Here is a 25,816-nt window from a genome sequence, read left to right as displayed (position 1 = left end):
CTTATAACCTTATCTTTTAGCTCAGCCATATGCCTGGACCTGGGCTCCTCCACCCCAGAACCTAGTGCAATGACATTTGGGGGCACTGCTGCTGCTGGATGAAAGAGTTGCCAATCTCTGCAACCATCACACCTCCACCAATGCTGCGGCCGCCATGAGTTCACACGGGTCTGACCTCGCCTATGTAGCCAGCACCACTGCTGTAGGTGCCCAATCCTGCCGTCATTGCTGCCTCCTCTATCAGGCACCGGGGCCTAGCCATGGACCATGGAACTTCAGCTCGGTCTGCAGGTCTGCACCAGGATTTTTAAGCCTGGGGCCTGCTCCACACTTGCCAGGAGACCTTGGACTGGGGTGCAGCTTTGTCCACCTTGTCCTCAGGAAGCTTCCTCCTTCCACATTTACCCAGCCTTCCCGTTGTCTTCATCCGCCATTCTGTGCAGGGCCTGCTCTCTTTGATGTCACTGCAACCGGCTGTCAAAATCCATTCATGAGTAATGCAGGAATGCATGATGAATTCATGAGTAATACTATTCATTTGGCATTACCACACATCACTGACGTTTATACTCTTCATGCAAATATGATTTTCCCAACAGCCCCCTGCTGCTGGTGTATGGTAAGCATGTTCAGAGTTCTCTCAACTGAGCAATGATCAAATTTCTGTGGACAAACATCATCATCCTGAAAACAGCAATGCCCCACAAATAGTGATGAACAATAATTAGTTAATCCTATTTGTTGGTGTTGGTTGACAATTAATACTTTAAAGGTACCAGGGCAATTCTCTTGTTGCTTTGAATATAACCAAATTGCTTACACCTTCTGGAACAGATTGATGTGTATCTGTTTAATGTGTCATTTGCAATATGGTACCTCTGGCAATTCAACATCCCCAGTGGTATTACTGTGCCTCCCTACTGTCCCCTCCGTGTGCATCGCCTTTTTAAAAAGTGGCGCCAGTTGTACATACTTGCTTTGGTATGGGCTTGTAAGTGAAGGCACTTATACAAAAGTTCCTACCTCCATTTTTGTTTTAGCACAGTAAATTTGCATGTGCCAAGAAGTATGTTGGAATGATGCAAGTTCAGCCTGTTGTTAAGCACACACACTGTCCCTGACACAACTCACTCAACCCCTCCACCTCCTGATCTTGCTCAAATGTTCCCCTGCTGAGAATAGCCGAGCTGAGCTGAGCGGATTTCCTCGAGGAAAGGCTAGACAGGCTCGGTCTATATCCTTTGGAGTTTAGAAGAGTCAGAGGTGACTTAATTGAAACATACAAGATCAGGGAAAATTTTTTTCTAAACTGTCAGGAGGTTAGAATGTCATTGGAATTCTCTTCCTAAAAAGGCGGTGGATGCAGAATCTTCAACCATGATTCCGAGGCAAGAGCATTACCACTGAAGATAAATGCTAATTGGATAGTTTGTTTTCAGGAAGCACAAAGAGCATTTAATGAAACGGATTGTCTTTTATGCACCTTCACATTCTTCCCAGTGTGCATCTCTGGGTACAGGGAAAGTACAATTTTCCCCGACACCCAGGGCTTTTCAGGATATACCTTGATGAAAGCTACTGTATCTGTCACCAGGCTTCCTCGCCAAGGTACATTCCACAAGGTGGTGGGCAATGGTCTCTTCCCCACCAGTAACACCTCAGAGCAATGGGTGGGGGTTTTGGGTTTCTAGGGAGAATCTGATAGGGAGGGCTGTTATTACCATGAGCCAAGCTACATCTTGGTGCTTGTTTGAGAGTTCTGGCGATGAGGCTTTTACAGAGTACAACAGAATCTCTCATCTCCTTTTCCTGCAGGGTCTCATTACATGTGGATCAGTGCTTGATGGACCTGCGGTCAAATGTATTTGTTGTGTAAGCTTTTCCACAAGGGACAGATGGTACGTTACGGTATAACTACACTAAGCATGTAACAATAACATGTTCAGGCCTATCCTGTGCATCATTAAAGACAACAGTTGTGTTTGTATACCAAAAAGGTCCAAGCAGCTGCACACAACGATGGCCAGGAGAATAAGGGTGTATATAAGAGTATATTTACTCCGCCTTTTATCTAACCATTTGCACATTACATCCCTGAGAGTAAGATTTATCTTCAACCTCCAAATAAAGCAAAAGATCGTTCGGGTGACTGCCTGAATGCAGGAGTAAAGCATTGGTCAGACCTGTGCAGGCATAGCAAGATAGAATGCCTTTCATCTGATGACCAGATAATTCCCTACAATGGTGAGGGACTATCACTCCCCCCATGCCTACTTTCTCATTTGATAGTTATTTGTTCAGTCTAGTTTTTAGCACGTGTCCTGGCTCCTCTGAAGCAATGTCTAATACTGACAGCTAAACTGCCCTAACAGTGAAGCAGACAAAGGATCAGCAACCCAATTCCCAGAGAACACGGTCCCACTTTTACCATGATTGACCTTAACTCCTGAGGCTATTTCAAATTGGTCACAGATGGTCAGTCTGTTGACTCTTGCAGATCCAAGTAGAAGACAACAATACTGACTACGTACAGAGAAACTTCGACCTGAGTGCCTATGTTTCTCATGACACTGATTCAGCCTGTTGGGCTTGGCAAAAAGGTTTGAGACAGCCCGTGAACAGCACAGGGTAGAAAGGCAGCCCTGCCTCACCCCAGATTTGATCAGAAAGCTTTTCAGTTCTTATCCATCGACTGCAGAGCAACTGGACACATTTGCAATTCCCTTCTGAAAACCCACGTTGGAAGATTCATTCAACATGCAGGAATGTGTATTCTGTTCAAGACCTTCTTCAGATCCAGGCTAGCCCATCCCCTATGGGTAGACCTGAACTTTTTGTTGGAACTTGCACAATGGATTGTCTCAGAGATTCAGCCAACAATCACCTCCTGCTGTACTCTGGCTAATTTGAGCTGTTGCAGCTCTGACAGCCATGTAAATTCCATACAATTCAAATTGCACTGCAAAATTACCATTAGTGATCCCCTTAATAGCCTAAGTTTGATGCCTTTCACTGGCTGAGGTGGGAGGGTGTCAGGGAATCAATGCAATCTGCCTGCTTTGTGGGTGTCATTTTCTGATTTCTTAGTTAAGGACAGGTCTGTGTTTTATCTTATTTTTCACCCACTAAGTGGGCATATTTCAGTAATTTGAATCTTCTAGTCAGACATGGTCATACAGCTTCCAAAAAGCAAAAAGGCAATCATGAGCAAAAGCAGTTAAGATTTCAGTGGCATGCTGAGAGCGCATTTTGAAGCTTCAACCAGTTATGGTGAGAAGTGATAGATTATAGGTATGTGTCCATGACGCTCCAATAAGTTACCTTTGAATCTGAGTCATGTCCTGGCCTTCTCCTTCCTTTCTTTATCCAACATTTTTTTTGCCTTTCTCTAGCCAACATTCTGATATTTTGCCAAGGCCTATTTTGACAGATACTGCACCTTCTCCAATACCCCATTCAGATTGTTATTTGTCATGTCAGTCAGCACTTTAAAGAAAATTGCGTGTTGAATCATGGATAAACATCACCTTGTAACTTTGCAGAGGCAACCAACAGCAATTATATGAAAAATGATTGATAAATTAAGGACCAGTAAACAGAGAGAGAGAACTACGGCCTGTTTCACCTTCCCAAAATACTGGAATATCATTACAACAACCTTCCAGCTTGACTGAGCACAATTTCTCAGCATAATCCAATATTCTTGGTTATTTGGTTTAAACACTTAATTTCTTTAACCTGCTGAACTACACAGACTTTTTCCCTTTCCTCTCTAATGCCTTTGGACACATTTGATTGAGAAGTCCTCTTGTATACGAGTGTTCCTTATTGCTTTTAAAACACGTCTACTGGCTCTTAAACCACATTCTATATCCTTCTGAAAGTAGTTAGCATTTCTGTCCTTTCGACCTCTAGCTCCGATCCCACTCACTGTAAATTGATATTTGGTATTTAATACATAACTCCCATCCAGTCTATGAGAGTGACACTTCTATTATTGAGTCACGAGTGTGGAAACGGACCCTTCAGTCCAAGCCGATCATGTTCCCAAATTAAGGCAGCCCCACCTGCCCATGCTTGGCCCATATCCCTCCAAACTTTTCTTATTCATGTAAATATCTTTTTACAAATCTTATTCATGTCACATTCCTTATTCTACATTTCTTATTCATCCAAATATCTTTTAGACGTTGTAACCGTACCTGCATTCACCAATTCCTCTGGAAGTTCATTCAGCACATGAACCACTCCTCATATGCTGTTCTCCCCATTTTACTTTCAGGTGAAATATCAGTTATATTGGCATCTAGTGTGAAAGGTGCAATCTTATTTGCTGTGACAGCCTCCCTTAATCCAGTAGCATGTTCATGAGAAACAAACTTATCACTTTAATGGCAAGAAAGTTCAGAGAGATGTAAATGGACTGCCAACCTAATATAATCCTATTCATATTATCGTGTAAAGACAAAATCTACCCTCAGGAACTCTGATGTCACCCTGTGGCTGAATATTCCCCCTCAAGAAAATTTCCCTTAAATTGGAAGTAATTTCATTACTGAAGACTACAAAAATAGTTCGCAATTAATTATTCTGCAACTGGATAGACTGTATACAAATTGGTTGGAAATGCTCATTCACTGGCATTGTTGTACAAATAAGGCTTTCAAAAGGGATCCAATTGCCTAATTATTTCATTGCAATCTGAGCTCCTGGCTTTCTTTTGTTTCCATTCTCCATTTGATTATTAATAGCCTGCTTACAAACTGTCAAAGCAAAATTAGGGGCAGGTGACATCTAAAGAATGCAACCAAATATCAATCATTTACATTAATGCACATTAAAAATAGTGAGAGAATAAGCACACTTGAATATTTAAAAGGAACATGTTTCCACAATACAGGCTTCATTATATTTTCATTAAATGGCTACAACCTCAAAATTAGAGAAAGGTCTTTCAGGAGTCAAACCAGGAAATTATTTTCCACACAAACAAGCGATTATCGAGGAGGCCATGACTCCCGTGCCTGCACAGATACAGCCCATGGTATTAGCCAGCTGTGACAGGCTGCATGGAATATCCGAGAGCGCATGTCCTACTGATACCACTAAGTTGGGGGTGGGGAGTGCATGCAGAACAAGTAAAAAGAGCTTTCCATTCCCAGCAGTGTCTGGAAAGTAGGCCAGAGTCACTCAACATGGAAAAAGACCATTCGGTCCAACTAGTCCATGCTAAACATTTTCCCAAACTAAACTAGCCCCACTGACCTGCATTTGGCCCATATCCCTCCAAACTTTTCCTATTTGTGTACTTATCTTAATGTCTTTTAAATGTTGTAAGTGTACCTGCATCCATTGCTTCCTCTGGCAGGTCATTCTGCACATGAACCACACCCTCCGAGTTTAAAAAAAAAAGACACTCCTCATGTCCTTTTAAAAACAAGGATTCTCCTCTCAACTTAAAAATATGCCTCATAATTTTGAGCTAACCTGCCCTAGGGAAACCACTCTTGTCATTCAATCGTCATAGGAATTGATCATGATTTTATAAACCTTAATAAGGTCGCCCCTCAACCTCCTATGCTTCAGTGAAAAAAGCCCCAGTCTTTCCAGTCTGTTTTTATACCTTAAACTCTCCACTCCCAGCAACATACAGACAAGTCTTTTCTGAACCCTCTCCAGTTTAATAATACCCTGCTTTTAACAGTGCAACCAGAACCGTGCACCTCTAGCGGCTACATTTGCCCTACTGCCCATGCTGCATGAAGAAGGGGCTGTGTGCAGTGATTGGGCCTGCTCCCCTTCCCCAGATCTGCCTCCTTGTCCAGATGATTAAAAGTACCTGAAAAAATGGCCATTGATGGATGATCCTACCAAGCTGGAAATGACACCTGGCTATGACAGTGTAGTCACCGTGACACTATCCGATTTATCTAGTAATACTATCAGCTGGGATTGTAACAGGGGAAACTGAAGGTTTTGTGTTATATGTCCACATTATAGAATTAACTTCAGGGTGGGAGGAAAATCAGTGGGCTGAGCATTTGTCCTATGTTAGGTGTCTGCTGTTATGGGGAGCAAAAGATCTAGCTTTCGTTCATAAAATCATTCATTCATTCATTCATTGCCACTAAAAAGAATTGTGTGTTTGTTCACTGTTGGTTAGCCTATGTGAAACGTCTTCAATTTTTAAGTTTAAAGCACCTCTATATTATTTTCTTAAACATTGCTTCAACATTTTTTGCATGAAAGATAAACTAGCTTTAACTTTTTACGAAAAAAATAATAACTAAAAAAGGATGGTTGGTGGACTGGTCAATATACTCAATGTCGGCTTATGCAGATAGATCAATGTTCACTAGTATTGTTACGGACTAGACCAAACCCCCTCAAAATATATTAATAAGATAGGCTAGACTCTGTTTCTTATTTTAAAGGTAAATGCAAGACTTTGCATTCTGAATGCAATTCAATTGGTCAGACTACCAGTCTTGAAGAAGCCACTTTACTCATACAGTATAGTTAAAATACAACTAAAGAAAGAATAGATTGGAATAGCTCTATTGGAAAACTGCTAAACAGTAATCGTTCCAATATAGTAACATCCCATAGACACACCCTGGACAAAGGCAACTTCAGCAAAATAGATTGCCTCACACAAAATTCTCTAGTCCACAAGGGAAAACATCAGGGGAAAACTCAGAGATACGATAGCAGGGACAGATGTACTGCAGCTTCCAAACCCAGCTTCAAGACCCCCAGCAAATGCTACTGAAAAACTAAAACTAAAAATTCTGGGTCTGTGGGAACTTGACCCTACCCATTCAGGCTACTTTTATTGGTCCAAAATGTAAAAAAAAGGCCTCACAAGCTGTTTACTCTATTGGATTCAAAAAGATTGCTGCCGCGACCCCCCCGCCTTAAAATCTCTCTACAAAATAAAGAGGACAAAATACACATCTTAAAACCATAGTATCACCACAGCATGGTCAATCACCAACTCAAATAAACTGGTTTTGATTCATGCCAAAGAAAAACCAGAGATGCCCAATTATTCATTTTGATTCTAGGTATTTCATAACGCGAGTTCAAACTTATAATTGCTTTTCCTACTTTCATAATAGTCCCTGGACTTGAGGAATAATATGTATATTGCTTTAAGAAATCTATACTAAATAGATCATCGCTGCAAAGGTAGGAAATTTAAGGGGCATTCTGTACTTAATAAGATTATATTGCATTTTATCTATATCTATTTAGCTCCCTTAGGAGATTAAATTTTAAAGGATTATGCCAGTCTACATGATCTATAATAATGCGTGCTGAATTCCTCTTGCAACTCAGTAAATAAATGCACTAATGCACTTGTATTGTCACATTATTAAGTTTCAAGTGATATTGCCATACTAACATGTGGAAACATCAATCCAGCAGGATGATGAATTTCAAATAACATATATTTAAGCATTTAATTTCCAGTGTGTATGCTCCATTTCAATTTGTACCATGAAACGATGATGCGTAATGAATGACATCTGACAGAAACAAACAGTTAACATGTGATAACGCCTATAAGGCTCATGGGGAAATCACAAGTTAAAGTCCCTACGGAGCTCATTGAGTACAAGTTCCTTTGGTAACAGACAATGACCTACCCAGCTAGAACTCATCACCTAAGCCCTTTATAAAGCAGACCCAGTGTGTTGCCCTTAATGGGGTATGAACGTAAATATCCAATTGGCTACATGGACAATTTACATGTGTGACTAGTGACTAGTGACAGTTAAAAAATAGAAAGAGAGTCACAGCAATTTGGTGATGGAAAAAAAAAGTTCAGCTGTGTGAGATAGAGCTTCCAGATATAAAGAAAACATAAAGCAGGTCCAGGGATGGTCTGCAGAATGATCTGTCCTGGGCCAAGACTTGTCTATATATGCCATGAGTAGTGGCTCAATTCTAGTATTCAACAACAAATGATATTCCTTTCCAGTAAGGTTTCCTGAGTCATTACATTATGCAAACTAGTTTTATTATTGAGCCACACACAGGGTGAGAATCTTTAAATGTTAGTCAAATACTAGATTTTCTAAGCATTCCTGCTACTTAATCAGTCCTGTTTAGCAGAGTATTTTCTTATAACTGCGCCTTCAAGCTCTGAAATTCCCCCTACAACTCACGTCACCTTTCCACCACCATTAGCCACCATTTTGACCAAGCTTTTGATTGTCCTCGTTTCATTAATTTGACTCAGTTACAATTTTTGAATACCTTGGGACATTTCTCTACGTCGTGTACTATAAAAGTGCACTTTGTTCAGAAAGATGGAAGTTAGTCGAGTTACGGTGATGGGAATTGACACAAGAGCAGCTTCAAGGTTATTTCGCAACTGCAGCAAATTATAGATCAAAAGGGCAGATATTTCCTAATCAGTATGTTTGGAGAGGTTACGACATACCTCTGGAGCCGGTGTGACTTCAACCTTAGCCTCCTGGCTCAGAGGCAGAGATACAACCACTGAACCACAAGAGCCCACAGATCAAACAGGGCAACATCCAGCACCTAACCATCTTCTGTTGACTACCATCTACATTTCACAACCAGTTTTGGGAATGTATTTGAGGAACTTCCAGGCTAATCAGAGAATTGTGGTGTGCATGTCCTAGTTCAGCCTAATTTAAGCTATTTATGCACGCTCTATTTGGGAATTCTTCCTTTAGACTTGAATATTCTTCATGTATTATTTTTAAAAAGTTGGGAGAATGAAACCAGAAAATTATAACGAGTGGAGCATAAATAAAAGACAGTGTGACTAAACATGGTCAATTTTCAGGTATGTAAGGAGAGTCAGTCTAGATTTCTAAGGAGTAGCGTGTACTTAACAAATCACATTGAATGCTTTTGAAGAGGTAATTGAAGTGATTGACAGAAAATGCCTTTAGAAGTGATTCAAGAGGCTCCCTAAGGCATTTGATAAAATCCATCAAGAAATTGTCAAATAAAGTAGGAGCTCATAGAATTGAAGGCAAATTATTTGTGGAGCTGGAGGAACACAGCAGGCCAGGCAGCAGAGGAGCAAGAAAGCCAACATTTTGGGTTGGGATTTTCTGAAGGGTTCCAACCTGAAATATCAGCTTTTCTGCTTCTCTGATGTTTCCTGGCCTGCTGTGTTCCTCCAGCTCCATACTGTGTTGTCCCTGGCTTCAGCATCTGTAGTTCTTGCTATCTCAAAAGGCACTTGATTAGAAAGTTGATGGAGTGAAAAGGAGTCAGAATAGATTGGTTGGAACCGATTAGTGGTTTCCCACAAGGGCTTGAATTTCCTCGGAGTGCTTCAGTTTCCTCCCATAGTCCAAAGATGTGCAGGCTAGGTGGATGGGCCAGGCTAAATTACCCGTAGTATTCAGGGGGATGGGATGGGCCTGGGTGGGGTGCTTCAAGGGGCAGTGTGGACTTGTTGGGCCAAAAGGCCTGTTTCCACACTGTAGGGAGTCTAATCTAAAGGCAGATATTCAAATCAATTGAAGAAAGAAACAAAGTTGGCTTTGTAAGTGTTGCAGATGTAAGAATAAAACTTAGATTAATGTAATGGTAAATGAAATTTCAATGTTGGCAAATGTGGCGTCGTTCACTTTGATGCAATGGATAGAAGAGGAACATCGTAAGTTGTGAAAAGTTAGAAGTTGAGTGTCCAAGACTGCCTAGGAATTCATTCCTTCCACTCCCCCACATCGCCTTTATTCTGTTCAGTTATGATTAGGTTCCACTCTAACGTTCTGCTAGCCACTTGAACAGATACTTTGTTACATTTTAACAGACACGATCCATCTGTCCAGCTATTTAAATAACTAATTTCTCCTTGATTGTAATGGGGGTAAACTTCAGCACATTGTGACAGTAGGACATCCATTCTACTGCACCCTATGAGCAGAGCAGGGACCCAGGAGTGTCAAGATTTTAGAGATATCGAAATGGCCACAGAGCCTATTTCAAAGGCCTGATGTATCCAACCCCGTGGTTGCATTTAACAATTCAGGCTGCAGAAAACTGGATAAATACATGAATGGGAAGGAAAACTACAGTGTGTGGGGAAACGGAAGATTAAGATTAACATAGTTACTCTTCAAAAGTGCTAGCAGAGAATTGATGGACTGAAGAATGTTTCTCAGTGCTGTAATATTTACCGATTCTGTTCTAGAAATAGGCCAACTTATAAATAAAAGGTAAAAGTACTCATCGGTCCTCAACCTCTGATTGCTCACCCATTTAAAACTTAGGGTCAGCCAGGCCTGTACTTTAGTCTTAAATGTTTCTTGTTTTAAGATTTCCAATTATGGTTGTATGAATGATGATAGTCTAGTTATCAGCTGCTCATCAGAAACTGATTAAATCATGGCCTTGTTGTTATCTAACACCAAAGATTACCAATTATGAGGCAGACATTACAGTGCACCAACCGAATTGTGCACACACACAACTTGCAGACCTATAGCAAACTAACTGCTGCACGCAGACAGAATATTGTATAGACACAACTTATAGTCCTTACAGGCAAATGCTCTTTTGGAAGGGAGGGGATGTTATATGTGCATCTTGCCGTCAAGATTATTTAATCAATAACAAAAGCCTGAGAGTTTGTGACATAAATGTTACTTGCTGATAAGTCCAAACCATGTGATAGTGAGTTCCACCATCTAGCTACGTTATCAATTGCCACAGTCACCAGTGATACTATCTACCATTGCTTTGTTTTTATTTGTTGCATAGACTGGATTTGCAGTTCCACAATTCACTCATCTTACACAGTCTTGGTATCTCCTGTTTGTCCTCAAGAAATTCTAGCTTATTTTGAAGCTTTTGGTGGAGTGACATTGATATGTTGTTACTAGAGATGGGAATGTCAACGATGTGGTCTCCATTCTAGGTTTTATTGCATAAAATGTCAAATTCTGCTTCATTCGTCACTTTGCATTACAGCAGGATACCAGATGGACTTTAGTGTCGCTGGGAGATAGCCCTTGAGTATGTTTTGTGCTTGCCAATGCACACACTTTGCAAAATATCAGACTTCACCTTAAGTATAGGGCCTGCGCCAATTACCTTTTCTGCCATATGCCATGTAAAATGGATTGAATGCTGGGTATTTGCTTAGTGCATGGAGAAGGCCACACCTCTGACTTATTTTGCCAAGTCTGCGTGTTCTTGTGATTGTATCAACTGTTGGGTTTGTAATTAGGACCTAATTAGGGTTGCCTAGTTGAGCAACACAAAAATAGCTAACAGCTGCCCATGGCTGACAGTAGCTAGAGGACAATATTAAGCAAATATTTTCCCAATAGAACAAGAGTAACACTGTAGCCTCAAGTTTACAGAGATAGAACATGTTCTATAGACTGAACGGGGACTAATTTTTTATTGTCACCTATATTTTAGTACAGAGTACAGTGAAAAGTTTTTACAAAGGCTACTTTTAATAGCTCCATCTTAAGTACAGATACCTGGGTACAATTCTTGGATACAACAGAGGGATATAAACGAAAAGTAATAGCATTAATGACAGTGCCTAAATAAAGCTAGAAATAAGATAGTTATAACAAAGTCCTGTAAAGAATCTCAAGTAGCAGCAGTTCAGCATGTGGTCAGACTGCCTGCGCCAGGCCCCAGTCCAACAGATGGCCTGCTGTGCCCGAAGCTTCCAGTCCACTCTGCACCAGCATCAAGGTAAGTTATGCAGGTCCAGGACCCACTTCCCTTCACGCTGGTCAGGGGCTGCGAAAGAGAGACAGTAAAAGAAAAGAAACAAAAGAAAACAGGCCAAGCACAGGAGCACCAGGTAGATAATCCTACTCCACCACCATCTTGCCAGAAAGATGGATAAGAACATTTCACACTAGTCATTTCTCTTGAATTATTTAATTATTCCGTTGTAACAAAATTAAGAGTAGGTTTTATTCAAGATTCTTCAGATACTTATAGATATAGATTCTGAAGTATTTAAGGATCCACTAGTATATTAAATAGTCACTGAAAGCACAGAAGAAAAGATTTAAACAAATGGGGGCTGCTTTCACTGTCTTGAAATATCATTACCAGGGGAAATGAATCACAATACAGAAATTAGCAGACATTGGAATGTGAATTGAATGAACACATTAAAACACAACTTATTAGCTAAAAGAATTCTAACATTAGGTGTAACCACACATTTGATGAAATGATCAAAAACCAAAATATTCTTTTTTATTTCCTGTAATGATTAATTTGAAAGGCCTTGCTCTGGAGAAATAAAGCTGTGAATTGCAATTTAATAAAAAGTTACCTGACACCGCCCTGTGGCTCATTAGAAACTAAGGTCTAACAGGACCTTAAGCGTCATTGACCCACAAGGATTGCTTCACACTTTTAGCATTGAAGAGCCACCGAATTAGACGCAAGCCTGGTTTGATGGGCAAATCTTTTTGGAACGTATTCATTGGGAAGGATGCAAACACCAGCTCAACAACTGATAGCTCTCCATCTTAAAATTAGGGCCTTTTCTCCCCTGCCTCTGCATCGACCCAAGAAGTAGTTTATAGGTCTTTAGGCATTTGTCTAAACATGAATTCTAGGCAATGAATACAGTATTTAAAAGCACTCTAAATTTAGTCTTCTGTGGTCCAAATCATTTGGGGATTTTTTTGCTGACTGGCTGCTAATTGTGTGACATTAAGTGTGTATAAACCTTAATTTATAAATTGTTAATCAAATCTTAATGATTCATTTTTATGTACTCAGACTCACCTGAATCTAGAACCCATAACTCTATGTTATTTGAATATTTAGAAAATCAAGTGTCTAGAACCCTTTGAAACAATCCCTTTAAATTTGAAGTTGAAGTTGAAGAATTCAAAATGATTCTGATTCACTTAAACCTGCTTAACAGATACCGGATTTAAAAAATGAGAGGATTAAAAACCTGCTGTAATTCCTGGCTAACAAAGCTAAATTTGTGAATTACCACTAGCCGCACCCAACTACACCCACCCCAAAAATCAACCTCTGAATTGAAACCTCATCATTCTCTCACTAATCTAGCAGCCTAACTGCATATATACTTTCAAAGATACTGTGAAAAGTGTCTGCTTGTCTTTTAAAACAAAGTGAACATTGCACTCAATACGTAGAAGGGGAGTGTTTTTGATAATGAACTCCCCTTGCTGGTTGAAGATAGCTTAGCATTCTCTCTAACTTGCAATTTGTAAACATAGTATCTGTAATCAGACAGACAAAGCTAGATGCAGCTAGGTTTTATTCTAAACAAGCTCCAATCATCCAATAAACTTCAGTAAGTTTGACTATTGTAACCAGAAAACTGAGTAACTGAAATTTACATTGGACCTAGAACAATAAGAGATTTATTTTCCAAACTTCCAGCCCCAATTTTGTAGGCCAGAGCCTGAATGTTAGTTCAAATGATCGTTGATAGTGATTCTTCCTAACTGAATGAGTACTATAGTACATTAAATAATGTTTTAAGGTGGAGGGGTAGGCATTGCAATTACATAGTTAACTCCTGGGCTACACTTGGTCACATTGATGGTTCTACCTATCTGCCCCAACTGAGAATTTCTCTGCATCACTATCTGGAATCCTATGGCATAGTCATCTCTTCAGCAGCCCCACAAACCCCTCCAGCAAAGTAAACTCTTGTTCATGTTGTGCTGTTGCTCTATGAACCTTTTGGTATGCTTGGTGGTTTTCTATGTTGGCCTACTTAACATCAGACTTACACATACAGCACTGATTCTATGCTTACACAGATGTTATTAGACAGTATATCCATGTAGCAGACTGAACATAAGACCTTGATTACGTTGCACAGTGACTGAAGATGAGATGGGTCCCTTCATACCAGCATGTTATCCAACTGTCTTTTTTTTATTTAAAAAGACAGCCCTATCTGGTGTAGAATCTAATCTCATAACAAAACACTCAACTAGTTTTAGCAGCTCTTGCAGGCATAATACACATTCTCTTTTAAAAAGATAGTTGGGTTGAAATGGTGTTCATCTATCTTGATTTTATGCCCACAGCTCTCACATTCAACAATTTAACTGCATGCTGGTTGTAAATGTCAATTTCAGCAAGATGTGAAATTCACCTGCTTTTGTTTTATCAAATTTAACAGTTGGCATATGACTCCCAGAACAATTCACAGATTCAAAAGACTGGCAGCAACTGTGTCTTTGTATCCTGGCAAAGAGTTTGATTAGATACAAAAAGAAAAACATTGGGAAGTAGGAAATTAAAAAAAACTTGGCCTGTAGCGTTAATTATGTTTGAACGTATGTAATTTGTATTTCAGCCAGTTAACTTAGAACATAGAACATAGAACAGTACAGCACAGAACAGGCCCTTCAGCCCACAATGTTGTGCCGACCATTGATCCTCATGTATGCACCCTCAAATTTCTGTGACCATATACATGTCCAGCAGTCTCTTAAATGACCCCAATGACCTTGCTTCCACAACTGCTGCTGGCAACGCATTCCATGCTCTCACAACTCTCTGCGTAAAGAGCCTGCCTCTGACATCCCCTCTATACTTTCCACCAACCAGCTTAAAACTATGACCCCTCGTGCTAGCCATTTCTGCCCTGGGAAATAGTCTCTGGCTATCAACTCTATCTATGCCTCTCATTATCTTGTATACCTCAATTAGGTCCCCTCTCCTCCTCCTTTTCTCCAATGAAAAGAGATCGAGCTCAGTCAACCTCTCTTCATAAGATAAGCCCTCCAGTCCAGGCAGCATCCTGGTAAACCTCCTCTGAACCCTCTCCAAAGCATCCACATCTTTCCTATAATAGGGCGCCCAGAACTGGACGCAGTATTCCAAGTGCGGTCTAACCAAAGTTTTATAGAGCTGCAACAAGATCTCACGACTCCTAAACTCAATCCCCCTGTTAATGAAAGCCAAAACACCATATGCTTTCTTAACAACCCTGTCCACTTGGGTGGCCATTTTAAGGGATCTATGTATCTGCACACCAAGATCCCGCTGTTCCTCCACGCTGCCAAGAATCCTATCCTTAATCCTGTACTCAGCTTTCAAATTCGACCTTCCAAAATGCATCACCTCGCATTTATCCAGGTTGAACTCCATCTGCCACCTCTCAGCCCATCTCTGCATCCTGTCAATGTCCTGCTGCAGCCTACAACAGCCCTCTACACTGTCAACGACACCTCTGACCTTTGTGTCGTCTGCAAACTTGCTGACCCATCCTTCAATCCCCTCGTCCAAGTCATTAATAAAAATTACAAAAACAGTAGAGGCCCAAGGACAGAGCCCTGTGGAACTCCACTCACCACTGACTTCCAGGCAGAATATTTTCCTTCTACAACCACTCGCTGTCTTCTGTTGGCCAGCCAATTCTGTATCCAAGCAGCTAAGTTCCCCTGTATCCCATTCCTCCTGACCTTCTGAATGAGCCTACCATGGGGAACCTTATCAAATGCCTTACTGAAGTCCATATACACCACATCCACAGCTCGACCCTCATCAACTTTTCTAGTCACAAAGTAAATTACACAACTTAAACAGCATTCCAAGTACATGATAAGTTATACTATTGCATAAATCCAATGTGGATCGTGTTGCAGAACTTTTAGTTTAGATGGTTTAAAAGATATAGCTTGTTTTACTGTCTTGTACAAGAAATACATGCCTTTCTCCACATTTTTGGTACTGGTTGTAGGCAACACCAACTTATGTAGCATTGGAATTTCTGCTTTGACTTTTCTACAGTAGCTGTCACAAAAAAAAAAATCAGTATCCATGGTATTTGTTAAAGGGTAGCATCCTAGCCAAGACCTATTAGGATCCCTGTAAGAGATCTTATCAACAGTTTATAAAAGGAAAAAATGAAATCAGTTGAAAGAATAACATCACTTTCACTTTTAAAAAAATATCTTTTACTAGACCAAATAAATAAAAACATTGATCAAATAGTGAGCTGGATTTCCTGATGCAGATTGCCACTCCAGCCCTCGTTTTTAAAAAAAAGGATATGAAAGAAGTTGCTCATTTTTGAGAGGAGATTCTCATCAGGGGCTCCTTCAGAAACGGGAGCTGTACTACCATTCTGACCGTTCTGTTATAAAAAGCGTCAAAAGAAATCAAACCACACCCTCTTGACAGCAGTGACATGCTGTGAAAACATTTGCACATGATGTGTTGGAGTACTAGAGGACAGGGTACCTGCTGGGTAGATGGCAAGCAGACAGGGATAAGGTATTGGGCGTAGAATGCAAGGTGCCACGCAACTAGAACATCAGGAAGATAGGATGTCAGGATGCAAGTTAACAAAGGGAACCAGTTAAGTGATGCAATCCTTAAAATGGGTCAGATCCATCAGGAGAAAATTTGGCCTGGGATTTATTTTTGGGAGGCAGGGTGGTGGTGCCTGTGAAATGTGGCAATATTGGGCAGGCAAGTCTGGGGACTCTGACTGGGTGCTGGTGAGGCAGGTTTGGCAGCAGACAGTGGTGGGCTGGTGAAATCAGTGGATGGGTCAAGTCCAGCGGCACCATAGAGGTGACAGGTCAGGTCTGTGCCAGAATATCTCCCCCAGAATCTACAGATACAATTCTTTGGCAACAGACCATCACCCTCTAATATCTGGCTGTAAGGAACCATTTTCTTTTTTTTGACCACACACACACACACACACACACAGATTCATAGGGAAGCCTGTACCCCTATCTTAAAAGACTTCCTCTGCTCTTTCCCATGATAAGTGAAACACATTAACATTTCTAACTGGATGTTAGGTTAAATTAGCTATCCTTGACTCCAACTCCCTTCCATTCTCCAAATATGAACTGCTTACAACAAAACTATCCATGGCCCTTTGTAGAACTTTGGTCTTGGGGTAGAATCTTTTGGACCCTGGCCAACGTGGGCTATTCGGGGAAATGTGGCAGAATCATGGGAGAAGTCCAGTATGGCTCATCTTGATGTCAGGAACAATTCCCAGCACATTGTATGAAAACCCAGACGTTGTGGAGAGTTTCCCACTTGGAAATGGTGAGTTGTGTCTTCAGAGGGGATTATTGGTTGTTAATGACTAGTAACTATGCATCTTGCCTCAGTAATATGCAGATTTCTATCTACCATCCCTGCTAATCAAACTAAGATGCCAAGAGTGCTCAGCATCGAAGTCAGAGCAGGTACCTGGCAACCATCTCACTGCCTTCTCCAGAGGATGTCCACATTGGGTACCAGACACCAATAATCAAGGCACTCATAATGGGCATCACCCACACTGATGCCATATCCAGACATTGGCATCTGATATTTTCCAGCCTTGAGGAACCCTTTTAGCACATCTCTGATCATTATGCTTCAGCACTTTAATGCAGCACCTTTAACTGCAATAGTTGTAATGCTACAACAAAGGACTCTGTGCTCAGATGTGTACCCAGCTCAAATTTGACCAGGCTGCATCTCTGGCCTGTTCGCCCGCATTTATTCACTTTGAGCCTCCTTGGTTGCTCGGTGCAAAAAGGCAAGGCAGGGACACTTTGTCCCTTGGTCAGAAATACCACGCTTGCAAACTGTTGTATTGTCATGTTGTTTGGTGCAGACAAATCCAGAAAGCTTGTCACAGTTGCCAGCAATGTTCTCTTTAAAGATAAATAGCACCAAATCTCTGTGCATGGCAACTGGAGCACTGACTTATGGTTTCAGAAGTCAAAGCATCAATGTCATGCCCAAACCTCAGATTCACATACACACAAAAGAAAAGAAAGAAGCTGTTGCCAGCAGTCCTCAGTTAAGGCAAGGGAGAAATCCTTCGCTCAGGGAGGTCCTGGTACAGTAACTAAAGGGCAGCCTCTGATCTCAGGTTTAGGAGCTTGGACCTGGTCAGTCACTTGGTGCTGTCAAGGTAAGGATCCTCTCCATGAAGGGGTGAGAAAGCAAATGTTGAGCAGTCCACCACCCTCAAGCCCTACTGTGGGCTATTTCCCTTTGGGAAAGGGAGAGGCAGGCCACAAGGGAGATGAAAGTAAGTAGCTAGCTTTTCCTCTCTGCTGACCACACCAGTTACACTGTTCTGAAGGAGGGTTACTGGACCTGAAACATTGATGCTGCTTTGTTTCCTCAAATGCTGCCATATGTGCTTGGTTTGTACAACAATTTGTTTTTGTTTCTGATTTCCAGCATCTGTAGTTGTGTGTTTTTTGGGTCTTTGATGTCAAGCTCCATTGAGCAAGTAATCAAAACTGAAAGAGGAGTACAGTGCTGAGGGTAGCTATCCTGTGGCACTATTTCGGAGGAGAAAAGATATTGTCCTTGCATTGGTATTATTAGGTTGTTACTGAGATTACTCAGTCATGGGATTGTGGCATTCAAGTTAAGTTAAATGCAGAGGTGGTAATTCCAATCCTTTGATAACAAACTGTGAGGTTGGATGAACACAGCAGGCCAAGCAGCATCTCAGGAGCACAAAAGCTGACGTTTCGGGCCTAGACCCTTCATCAGAGAGGGGGATGGGGAGAGGGAACTGGAATAAATAGGGAGAGAGGGGGAGGCGGACCGAAGATGGAGAGTAAAGAAGATAGGTGGAGAGTGTGTAGGTGGGGAGGTAGGGAGGGGATAGGTCAGTCCAGGGAAGACGGACAGGTCAAGGAGGTGGGATGAGGTTAGTAGGTAGCTGGGGGTGCGGCTTGGGGTGGGAGGAAGGGATGGGTGAGAGGAAGAACCGGTTAGGGAGGCAGGGACAGGTTGGACTGGTTTTGGGATGCAGTGGGTGGGGGGGGGGGGGGGGGGGGAAAGAGAGAGCTGGGCTGGTTTAGGGATGCAGTGGGGGGAGGGGACGAACTGGGCTGGTTTAGGGATGCAGTGGGGGAAAGGGGAGATTTTGAAACTGGTGAAGTCCACATTGATACCATATGGCTGCAGGGTTCCCAGGCGGAATATGAGTTGCTGTTCCTGCAACCTTCGGGTGGCATCATTGTGGCAGTGCAGGAGGCCCATGATGGACATGTCATCAAGAGAATGGGAGGGGGAGTGGAAATGGTTTACGACTGGGAGGTGCAGTTGTTTGTTGCGAACTGAGTGGAGGTGTTCTGCAAAGCGGTCCCCAAGCCTCCGCTTGGTTTCCCCAATGTAGAGGAAGCCGCACCGGGTACAGTGGATGCAGTATACCACATTGGCAGATGTGCAGGTGAACCTCTGCTTAATGTGGAATGTCATCTTGGGGCCTGGGATGGGGGTGAGGGAGGAGGTGTGGGGACAAGTGTAGCATTACCTGCGGTTGCAGGGGAAGGTGCCGGGTGTGGCTCCCTTGTTCGCTCCACACTGCCCTCCAACCCCACCACACCCGGCACCTTCCCCTGCAACCGCAGGAAATGCTACACTTGTCCCCACACCACCTCCCTCACCCCCATCCCAGGCCCCAAGATGACATTCCACATTAAGCAGAGGTTCACCTGCACATCTGCCAATGTGGTATACTGCATCCACTGTACCCGGTGCGGCTTCCTCTACATTGGGGAAACCAAGCGGAGGCTTGGGGACCGCTTTGCAGAACACCTCCACTCAGTTCGCAACAAACAACTGCACCTCCCAGTCGTAAACCATTTCCACTCCCCCTCCCATTCTCTTGATGACATGTCCATCATGGGCCTCCTGCACTGCCACAATGATGCCACCCGAAGGTTGCAGGAACAGCAACTCATATTCCGCCTGGGAACCCTGCAGCCATATGGTATCAATGTGGACTTCACCAGTTTCAAAATCTCCCCTTCCCCCACTGCATCCCTAAACCAGCCCAGTTCGTCCCCTCCCCCCACTGCACCACACAACCAGCCCAGCTCTCTCTTCCCCCCCCCCCCCCCCCCCACCCACTGCATCCCAAAACCAGTCCAACCTGTCCCTGCCTCCCTAACCGGTTCTTCCTCTCACCCATCCCTTCCTCCCACCCCAAGCCGCACCCCCAGCTACCTACTAACCTCATCCCACCTCCTTGACCTGTCCGTCTTCCCTGGACTGACCTATCCCCTCCCTACCTCCCCACCTACACACTCTCCACCTATCTTCTTTACTCTCCATCTTCGGTCCGCCTCCCCCCCTCTCCCTATTTATTCCAGTTCCCTCTCCCCATCCCCCTCTCTGATGAAGGGTCTAGGCCCGAAACGTCAGCTTTTGTGCTCCTGAGATGCTGCTTGGCCTGCTGTGTTCATCCAGCCTCACAGTTTGTTATCTTGAAATTCTCCCGCATCTGCAGTTCCCATTATCTCTAATTCCAATCCTTTGGTCCTTTTCTTAAAAAAATTCACACCTCTATTAAAATAATTGCTTTCAAAATAATGCATCCAATTGTTAGTATATTACTAGAGTAATTTCAATTCCATTTGGTTTCCAGTTTCAACAGATCAGGTATAAATCTTTCCAAAATGAACCATACAACATGGTTTTTATATAGTTTTGCAATGAGCTTTCAGATGGAATTTTACTGTGGATCGAACAAGTGGCAAAATAAGACACATCCCAAATGAGAAAAGTAGCTGTTGGAAACATCTCAAAACAAACTTTTTTCTTTGGACTGTAGTCCATAGGTACAGGGCAATTAAAATTCTTACAAATGCATATGGAAATAAAAATGGTGTTTCCTGATCTATTGAACAAACAAACAGCAATGAGGTAGATAATGCCTCATGTAATTTCTAAATAGAGTCGAATTACACTTTGATTCCCAAAAGTGGCATTTATAGTTTGGAACAATAAGACAAAATTACTTTTGTATCAACCATAAATATCATTTTATGAAAGTTTGATTGTTACTTAAAAAGCTGCTAAGACACAGCCATTACTGTAGAATATATATCACTGCACACTGCAAATTGATGACTTAAATTGCTCAAGGAAAACATGTCAGCACACGATGTTACTACCAATCAATTTACAGAAAGAAGTAGTAGTTATGAATTGTGATAGGATGTCATTTAATTCAATATTAGGCTGATCTTATAAACTGTCATTTGGGAAGGAGGGTGTGGCCTCTTAAATTGAGTAGGCTCAGAACTGTTTCACCATAGAATTGGAACCAGCTACTTTAGGAAGGTGCACATCGTGACAAATGGATACAGGATTCTAAGGAGGTTCATGCAAAGCCATTTCAGATTTTGCAAACATTTTTAAAGTCGATGTGTAATGTCACAATTTTTATTGCTAAGAGGTCAACACTATATCCTGTACAAGCCAGAATTTATTTTTCCAAGTTTAAAGTTCAGGTAAATGATAGTGGGATCCATTTATTTTAACACTGAACTTGTGATATATCCAGAGTATAAAGCATGTGACACCATGCAATTCTCCTCTCAAAGCAAACCAGTAGACACCTAGACAGTCTCATGCTTTGATCCAACAAGTGGTTTATTTTCATAAAACAAATGAACAAACAGTAAACAGCATAGTTCAGTGGAATATTTTTGTTAACCTGTCTTGATACATAAAATAGCTAACAAACACACACTATCAACAGAATTTAAACAGAACTTGGCTGGCTGTAGTTTCCTTATTCCAACACATAATTCAGGAAAAACAATGCTAAACTCATTGTAAATGAAAACTGGCTCTGCAGGTAAAAGAATATAACAAGCGGAATCTGGCCTCCTTTGAAGCATACAGACACAAGGAGGAAGATAGCTGTCTTTCTCAAAATTGCACCATAAATAATAGATCCAACTGACTTTTAAAGAATGGAAATGTTATTTGCAGTTTCCAAAGAAGACTCGTTGCCTGGCAATGAATTAGCCTACACTTCAGGCTATCCACTGCAGGTAATTCTGATTCCAGATATGAAACAGAAGGAGGAAGCTAAATCAGCTAACAGGAGAGATAACAAGATGTCGAGCTGGATGAACACAGCAAGCCAAGCAGCATTTCTTGTTATCTCAGCTAACAGGAGGGTTGTGGCGAGTGTTCACAGGGGCAGTGCTGGTGATGGTAGGAGGTTTAAAAAAGAGATGGTAGAGGAACAGAAGTAGAACAACAGCATTTCTGGGAGGCAAAGGAGGTGGTTTCAAAGAAGGTTCTCCCCGCCCCCCCCTTTTACTCTTAGAGATGAAGGGATATTTACATATAATTAGCTGCGGTGTTAAATACGACAGCAGGGAGATTCTGATGGAGCAAAAAAAAAGCTGGTTGGATCACTGCTAGCGTACTCTGCACAGCTCTGGTTCCCACATTATAGGAAGGATGTGCTTGCACTGAAGAGAGCTCAGAGGAGGTTCACCAGGATACTGGCTGGGCTGGAGTGATTCAACTAAGACAGACAGACAAGATAGGCTGGTGTTAATTTTGCTTAAAGCAGAAACGACTAAGGGAGGACATGATTGATGTCCACAAAATTATGAGGGACATAGGTAAATTGGAGAAAACTCTCATTGGAGGGACCAATAATTAGGGTGCATAAATTTAATCAGGAGGTGGTTTAGAAGCAATTTAAAAGAAATGTATTTTCATCCAGAGGGTTATGGTAATCTGCAATTCAATGCCAGGATGGGTGTAGACATGGGAACCATCACAGGATTAAAATCAATACTTGGGTTTCTACAGGTGCACCATTGAAAGCATATTGTTTGGGAGCGTAACAGACTGGTATAACAACTGCTCTACCCATGACTGTAAAACGCCAGGTGGTGGTGCACGGAAAGCCATCTCGGAAGCCAACGTGCCACCCATGGACTCTTTACATGCCTTGCAGCCAAGAACAAAAGACCCATCTCACCCTGTTAATGATCTCCCACCTCTTCCAACAGGCAGAAGATACAGAAGCCTGAATACACACACAAGCAGGTCGAGGAACAGCATCTTTCTGGCCATTAGGTCTGTTGAATAGAGTTTACCCTCAGATAGCATAACCTGCAATGTAACCTGTATGCCTCGAAGTCTTTTTGATCTGTACATCCTTTGCTTGCTGTGATCTGCCTGTACTGCTTGTAAACAAAAAAACCTTTCACTGTATTTCAGTACACATTACTAAATAATCAATAAAAACCCCAAAAAGACAAAGCATACAAAGCTATGGGCCATGTGGCTGGAAAATGGGATTGAATTAATAGGTACTTGAGCCATAGCTCTGACTAGATATTCATTATTAATAAAGAATCAAATTTTAAAAGGACATTGCAGAAGGTTGAAACGATAGCTGCAAATGTGTGACTGCCATTGCAGGGCACAGGGAGTTGACACAGAGCAGCAACACTGGCCAATTTTCTTCCTCTTGAGCCGACAGAACAGTAACCAAGACATTCCACAGCTATCCCCACAAAGATCAGTGCAGGCCAGGAATTAACTTCTGAAACATGGACTGAAGTGCGAAGTACACAATGTTTTATCTGATCCACTGGAGCTCCATCTGAGAAGTGAGCCAGTTAATCTGATTGTTCTGTTTAGACAGGGGAACAACTTGCCAATGTGTGTGAAAGCTGCTGGATTCAGTAATTAATTGCAAGCAAAAGGGCATTTTGGATCTAAAGGACAATTGAGTAGAGGAGTCACCATTCATGAGGTGGGTGACGATTGGAGTTGAGGGAGGGATAGAGTAGAAATTGACTTCGGAAGGTGTTTGTTAGGGGAAAAAGGTACACCTCTCAAAAGGATGGGACTGATTAGCGCTGCTAGTCTGTAGGTCCTGGGAGAATATAAGCGATCAAAGAGACTGGAGGTATTAGGAGTTAAAAAAGAATTGGAGATCACATTGGGAAGGCAAGAAACTCCCTACAACTGGAGATCCTCAGGAAGACTTATTAGATCCCGGTGGGATAGATGTAAACTCAAGTTCTGTATGTGACAACTTTTTAGCTGAATTCTCAGGAAAATTAGCTGACAACAGATAAATTCATAACTGCCAACCTTCTTCCTTGGGGGGGGTGGGGGGGGGTCTGGATTCCCACCCATTTCCCTACCTCAGGTAGGTCCAAAAGTGAGCAGGTTGGGTCAGACATCAGATTTGAAGCTTTAATAAAGGCTATAACCTGCATGGTTATGACCTAGATGCTAGATTAGAATATGCAGCTCATTTATTTAGCTGGCACAGACATAATGGAATGAATGACTTCTTCTACATCATAATTTCTCTTTGGTTCAGTGTCAAGTAGAAGACAATAGAACTAATGATTTATTTGGTTAAAATTCTCCCCAGACCACTGGAGGAGCTCTGAAGATGCAAGTGTGTATCTTGCTTCCCAGCATAATTTAGTCCATCAGAATTGCTGAGCAAACAATTTTAAGTTTAGTGTTGAGGAAAGTTTTCAAAAGACATTTTGAATATCTCAGTACTGTTTAAAAGCAAAATCACAGTTTCCCTGAGCTGAAGTGCTTGAAGAGATTACCGGAAAAGAATGACATCAGAGCTCAACCACATTCCCGCCAAGTCTACTCGTGACGTTTCTTTCTGCATGTATTTGATTTGGTAATTTTATTGTTTGAGAAAAGTAGTTGAGTGGGAAGCTGTGTGGAAACATACAATGAAGGAAGAAATTTTCTTGACGTTTTATATTTAGTAATAGCAACAGACAGGCTAATTACAGCATATCGCCTCCTTTAGTTTAAGGATGTGGGCATTTCCCACACCTGTCAATCACCCTTATGACCTCTCAGTGAGATAAGCTTGCTGTTGAATTATGATCAGTTCTGTGCCTTGTTGCACATTCAAAGTGAGTGTCCTAGATTTATTTGCATTTGAACTCTTAAAATGTAAATTCAAGCCAGAGTTGAAGACAAAAACAGCCTAGAAATAAATTATATTGACATGAACGTGTGAATAGCTAACATGTTTATACATCCTTTCTGTCCACTTTTTCAAGCATTGACATAAAATACTTTTCAAAACAAACAGGTTTAATAACTCAATTTAAACAGAATTCAGAAAAGTGTCATATCCAAGTGTTAAATATTTCTAATCTGAAATCACATCAGGGTGTTCCATAAGACCATAAGACATCGGAGTGGAAGTAAAGCCATTCGGCCCATCAAGTCCACTCTGCCATTTAAATCATGGCTGATGGACATTTCAACTCCACTTCCCTGCACTCTCCCCAAAGCCCTGGATTCTCAGGAGATCAAGAATTTATCGATCTCTGCCTTGAAGGCATTTAATGTCCCGGTGTCCACTGCGCTCCGTGGCAATGAATTCCACAGGCCCATCACTCTGGCTGAGGAAATGTCTCCTCATTTCTGTTTTAAATTGACTCCTTCTAATTCTAAGGCTGTGCCCACAGGTCCTAATCTCCCCACCTAACGGAAACAACTTACCAGCATCCACCCTTTCTAAGCCATGCATTATTTTGTAATTTTCTATTAGATCTCGCCTCAACCTTCTAAACTCTAATGAATACAATTCCAGGCTAGTGTTCCCAAACCACCATGTCACTCAACTCTCATACATAAATTTGTTTAAGTCTAAAGATAGTCTTACCACTTAACACCAAGCAAACATTTCAATTCGGATGACATATACTCAAGATAGCAAGTAACTTTTAGGCTAATTTATTTTTTGCTGAATGAGAAGAATCAGGTTTCTATGTCGGTGTAGATACTCACCATAAAGAGCTTTTGCACTCATCTTGCCTTCAGGTCCTGACATTTTGCTGCAAATACAGAAGAACAGATCATATTCATAATAATCTGTCAATATTCATTTCTGATCAATGTACTGTACTCAAATCCTGAAAACTATTAATTGTATGAGTTTATCAACGACATCTAATATAGGATACTAGGCAACTACAAATCAATCTCCAGTCTTTTTGGAATTGGCTGATTTTAGCAAGAA

The 25,816-nt window shown here is 41.7% G+C and overlaps 1 protein-coding gene across 5 annotated transcripts in view; it reads right to left on the bottom strand.

Moving 5' to 3' along the window:
* Nucleotides 1–25,816, bottom strand: part of eps8l2 (EPS8 like 2) — a 162,475-nt gene that overhangs the window by 58,435 nt on the left and 78,224 nt on the right. For all 5 annotated transcript variants that reach the window (XM_059652016.1, XM_048545674.2, XM_048545677.2 and 2 more), the window contains exon 3: nucleotides 25,585–25,631. In XM_059652016.1, the coding sequence (XP_059507999.1) occupies nucleotides 25,585–25,627 (43 nt within the window). In that variant the 5' untranslated portion in view covers nucleotides 25,628–25,631. The remainder of the gene's footprint in view (nucleotides 1–25,584; nucleotides 25,632–25,816) is intronic.

This window comes from Stegostoma tigrinum, chromosome 17, assembly GCF_030684315.1.
Source record: "Stegostoma tigrinum isolate sSteTig4 chromosome 17, sSteTig4.hap1, whole genome shotgun sequence".
NCBI classification, from domain to species: Eukaryota; Metazoa; Chordata; class Chondrichthyes; order Orectolobiformes; family Stegostomatidae; genus Stegostoma; species Stegostoma tigrinum.
This window is presented reverse-complemented; position numbering and strand designations above follow the sequence as displayed.